We start from the raw sequence: 5000 nt of genomic DNA, 5'->3' as shown, positions 1-5000 counted from the left end.
GCTAGTTTCGTTGTTGGACAAGAAGCTGGAACCTTCGCAGACTTCGATGAACTTCATCAACAAAGAGTTCGAGGACACGAAAAAGAAAATTGCTGTTCTGGAAGAGTCACATGCGGTGTTAGTAAAGGAAAACCAGTTTCTTAAGCAAGAGAGCTCCCGTATGGTAAATGCCCTCAACCAAATGCAATCAGGATTTGACGATCAGGAACAGTACATCCGATGAGACTGTTTGGAAATACGAGGAACTCCTACTTCAGCACACGAAGATGCAAATGAAATTGTTAAAAATGCTGGCTCGATCGTTGATGTTTGCATTGAAGATAAAGATATTTCCATATCCCACAGCCTGAAAAGTGACAGTGCGACCCCTCCCATAATTGTTAAATTTACTCGTCGTTGTGTCAGGGATCATCTTTCAAAGCAAGATCCAAGTTGAAGAACTTGACAATTGAAGATATCGGCCTGGGCAGTCAAGGTGAAAATAAGATCTTTATACAAGAAAGTTTCACTTCAGCTAGAAGGGAGCTATTTCATAGGTGTATTGAGTTAAAGAAGAAATGCAAATTTCGATATATCTGGTCATTTTATGGTAACATTTTTCTTCGTAAGAATGATACCAGCGCTCCAATTAAAGTTTCTTCTCCGAAAGAACTAGCAAAATTGGAAGCAAAGCTAAAGTCCCCTTCATCTGAGGAAACCTCAACAGATGCTCAAGTTTCAAATGCTGGTCTAAATGATGCAAGTGCAAGTATGAACTAACTACTAAATGACTGGCACAAACTATGAAGATTTATCGGATCTACGTTGTCTTCAGGTGATCTCAGAGCTAAATAACATCCCTCAACTTTCAGCATCTGATCCTGACAGCAATATGCCTTCTAAGGTGAACTTTGATTATTATTCTATTTCTGACTGTAGGAGCTCTGTTTATATTCAACTCTCTTTTACTCAGTTTATTATCAATTTTAAATTGTAATATCAGGAGTCTAAATGCTAATTTTGATCACTTAATTAAAGTGTTAGCTGATTTTCCATTCACCCTTATTGGTATCACTGAAACATGGATCAATTCAGTGGCTTTTCATCTTCCAGGTTATACATTCATCTCCCAGGAGACTAAACTGAGGGCAGCGGGTGTTGGAGCATTCATCGCAATGATATAACCTTCCACATTAGAAATGATTTGAGCTCAAGCACTGATGAATCTGAAATTCGTCGGGTAGAAATTGTAAATAAGTCCAATAGAAATATCCTTTTTGGCATTATTTACAGACAACCAGGTTCAAATTTAGACATATTCCTAGAAAACTTTACTCTAATATTGATATTGTCAACAATGAAGGAAAACTCTGTGCTTTATTAGGTGATTTCAATGTTAATCTTTTAAATTTTAAAATCCATAAACCCACTGAGGATTTTATAAATACTATGACTACCAATTTCTTTGAGCCTCATATTGTTAAGCCAACTCGATAACATATCAAACTGCCACTCTGATTGACAATATTTTGTTCAATTTCCTCGAATTCCACACTGGAAATCTAATTTATGATCTTACTGATCACTTACCCAATCTCTTAATATTATTAATGACTTAATTTTTTTTGCCTGATTCAAAAGACGAAATCTTTAGGCAAGTCTTTTCCAGTTTGAATGAGGGAGGAGTCTGTTTTAAATGACTTTGCATCAATCCAGTGGAACAGGTTTTCAGTGAAACTCAAAATGTAAATCAGCTATTTGAAGTATTTTCTTCTAAGTGCTCAGGAATTGTGAATAAACATCTTTCCCTAAGGAAACTATCCCGTGGGGAGGTTCAGTTTAATTCCAAATCCTGGATAACTAAGGCACAAAGAAAGTCTATTGACCACAAAAATACTCTGTACAGACATTTTATTAGAACTACATACAGTCATCACAAATATAAAATATACAGGAATAAACTTACTGGTTTACTGCGACGTAGTAAAAAGCTTTACTACCAGAGCTATTTTAAAGCTAACCAAAGTAATGTTAAAAATGTTTGGAAGGGTATAAGACAACTTATATCACTTAAGGCAAGAGATTCATCCAAGCCCACTAAACTCATTAAAGATAATCAAGAGATTACTGATCCTAAATTAACAGCAAATGAATTTAATAATTATTTTGAAACCATTGGCTCAAGGTTAGCAGCTGAAATTCCGAGTTAAGGGACTCGTACACAAAAGCCTTACCTCGATAATCCCCATATTTGAAGTTTTTTTTTTCTGTTACTAGTTATCAACTTTGAAATTATAGTTCTTACAAGTACTTTAAATTATAATAAAGCAACTGTACCCTTTAATATCCCAGTTGTTTTCTTGAGAGTTTTAAAGAACTTTATTTCTTACTCCCTTGCAATTCCTTTTAATTGCTCGTTCACATCAGGCACTGTTCCTGATCATTTCAAAGTGGCAAAAGGTATTCCAGTTACAAAAAAGGGTCACCACTTTTGGTATCTAATTATCGTCCTATCTCATTATCTATATTTAATTAGATTAATAAGACTACTGTACAGTAGATTAATTAAGTATTTCGAACAATCATCTGTTTTCTTTGACCAACTGTTTGAATTTCGTTGCAGTCGTTCTACAGTTCATGCCCTTATTCTTATGGTAGACAGAATTCAAAAAGCTATTGACAGTAAGAATTATTCCTGTGGTATTTTTGATAGACTTTTGCAAAGCCTTTGATGCTGTTGACCATCATATCTTACTTGACAAACTGGAATACTATGGCATCAGGGGCATTGCACCTGAATGGTTTTCCTCTTATTCTGTCTAATAGGAGTCAATTTGTTTCACTAGGCCCTATAGATTCAGGCTCAAAACAAATTCCATGTGGAGTGCCACAGGAAGCAGTACTGAAACTACTCAGCTCGTTTAGTTTATAACTATTCTGAGTGTGTTTTTGCCTGATCAAATTAATTTATTCTGTTGTGTAAAACATTTTCTAATTTGGCAAATAAATGGATGGTTGTTGTTGTTAAGTCCTAAAATTTTCAGACTTCTCTACGTAATTGCTAAAATTGCGTTCTTAACTGCGAGGATCATAGCTTCACTTGATTTCATATCCGCTTTTCAAGATATGTTTCATTTCATACATCATTCATTCATTGGTTCATTCACCACGAGAACACTTTGAATCCACAAATGACCAGCTCCCAACGTCATTGACTAAATAGCTCAGTTGGTTAGAGCGTCGCACGGGTTCAAACCCCGTTGAAATCCTGAATTTTTCAGGCTTCTCTACGTAATTACTAAAATTGCGTTCTTAACTGCGAGGATCATAGCTTCACTTGAGTAAAATGGAGTGAAGCTTGTGACTTAAGGAGGCTCGAAAGGGTTTTCAGCTGAGCGCGCGCGCGTAAGCCACACTCGCAATTGGTAAGCTCGAGTCAGCTCGTGATTCAAATGGGTCACCAGAAATAAGCAAATACCGCTAATTTCGCTTACCTTTCTTCTAATTCCTATATATATGAATATAAATAGACATCATCTATTCACGAAAACTACGAAACTTCTACACAAATGGTTTAATGGTGGCTTAAATCTGTTTGTGTTGGCCGGAGCTCCACACGCGCGTGCACTCGAATGAGCGGGTGACGCATGCGTAAATGCCGATCTTGTAACCCCCTCATTTTTCCTGATTTTGCAACTTTACTCGTTTATATCTCAGCTTCCTAACCTAATGTAAAAAAATTCTGTAGGGGAAAAAGAAATTAGAGACACGAAAAACTGGCCTACAGATTTTGTTGAATTTAAAATATTTCAGAGATTATTTCTAACACTATCTGGTAACGCTGAATGAGAAGATTTCACCGTCCCGTTTCTTCAAAAAAGACAATATATGTTGATTTTAACGCTCAAAGAAATGCCTCATATCGTTGCCATGGTATTGTTATTTTGGAGGAAAATATAATGTGAGAAATGTGCGATGGGTACTGAATACTCTGACCAAATTTCGTCGTGATATGCTTACCCTAACTGTATCTAAGGACAGAATATGCTTACTTGATTGAAAAAAGGAGAAACTATTTCGAGCCTCCTTAAAGAACCCTAGTCACTCACTTTACATTGCGCACCCACAACACTTTAGTCGCCATTTTCGATGCAACCGAAATTTCGGAATTGTGTAGACTGCTCGCAGTTCCTTCTGAGTTAGTCGAACCGCCAACTTTGGTCACACAAGCGAGCCGAGGGGAGAATGGTGATTGAGCAAAGATATAGGGACTGCACGATCTTCTGTAACCGACGCGTTCAGAATCAGGAACCCATGACCCGGAGCCTACAACTCTACTGTGTTCGTGTAACGGCTTTTTCACAGACCGATGTATTTTTAGATTGAATTTGCCGCGAATGAGACTCCCACGAGAGCCCGATGACCAATTACAAGAAATTAAGCTGACGTCATAGGGTCACTGAACCAAAACTGCCTTTGTTTTTTGTACTAATTCGCGGGAAGGGCTAGTCTAAAAGTAAACCTACTCGTGGAAACGCCGTTTCACAGACGCTGTATGGAAGTTGCACGCTCCAGATGGGCTCCTGTCAGAATCTAATCAGTGAAATCGATGACAGATGGTTCCGCCTCTTTTATTGGTAATGTAAATAAACGCTAAACGTCGTCGTCGTAGTTATAACTGGCAATTTTCGTGAAGTCAAATAGCCGCCGTAAAACGAAAGGAAATAATACAAACATAAAAGGCAAATGAGGCGATGACCGTTCGAAGTCAATCTCACCAGTAAATTCGAAAATGACCAGACAGACAGACAGACCCAAGTAATAACACAAAAGTAATAACAAGTAATAACACAAAAAGTAATAACACAAAAAAGATTAGGAAAGGAAAAATGTTTTTTTGGTGGTAGTACCACTTTAAGGTATTAAGCCAGGCGCTAAACGAACGCTATAAAAATGGACAGGCAGCGAAGTAGCATCACGTGACCTGCATGTCGAGAAAAAAATGAAAAAATTCAGAGCTC

The 5000-nt window shown here is 37.3% G+C and overlaps 1 protein-coding gene across 3 annotated transcripts in view; it reads left to right on the top strand.

Moving 5' to 3' along the window:
• Positions 1 to 5000, top strand: part of LOC137999559 (FH1/FH2 domain-containing protein 3-like) — a 63357-nt gene that overhangs the window by 34898 nt on the left and 23459 nt on the right. Inside the window, exon 19 of one of the 3 annotated variants that reach the window (XM_068845375.1) lies at positions 1 to 341. This exon is cut by the window's left edge and continues 98 nt beyond it. The exons of the other annotated variants lie outside the window; for them this stretch is intronic. Coding sequence (XP_068701476.1) covers positions 1 to 223 — 223 coding nt within the window. The 3' untranslated portion in view covers positions 224 to 341. Of the gene's footprint in view, positions 342 to 5000 lie in introns of those variants that run through there. 3 annotated transcript variants of the gene reach the window in all.

The sequence above is a fragment of the Montipora foliosa genome, chromosome 1 (genome assembly GCF_036669935.1).
Source record: "Montipora foliosa isolate CH-2021 chromosome 1, ASM3666993v2, whole genome shotgun sequence".
Classification (NCBI taxonomy): domain Eukaryota; kingdom Metazoa; phylum Cnidaria; class Anthozoa; order Scleractinia; family Acroporidae; genus Montipora; species Montipora foliosa.
Note: the sequence above shows the minus strand (reverse complement) of the source record. Positions and strands in the feature narration are given on the sequence as shown.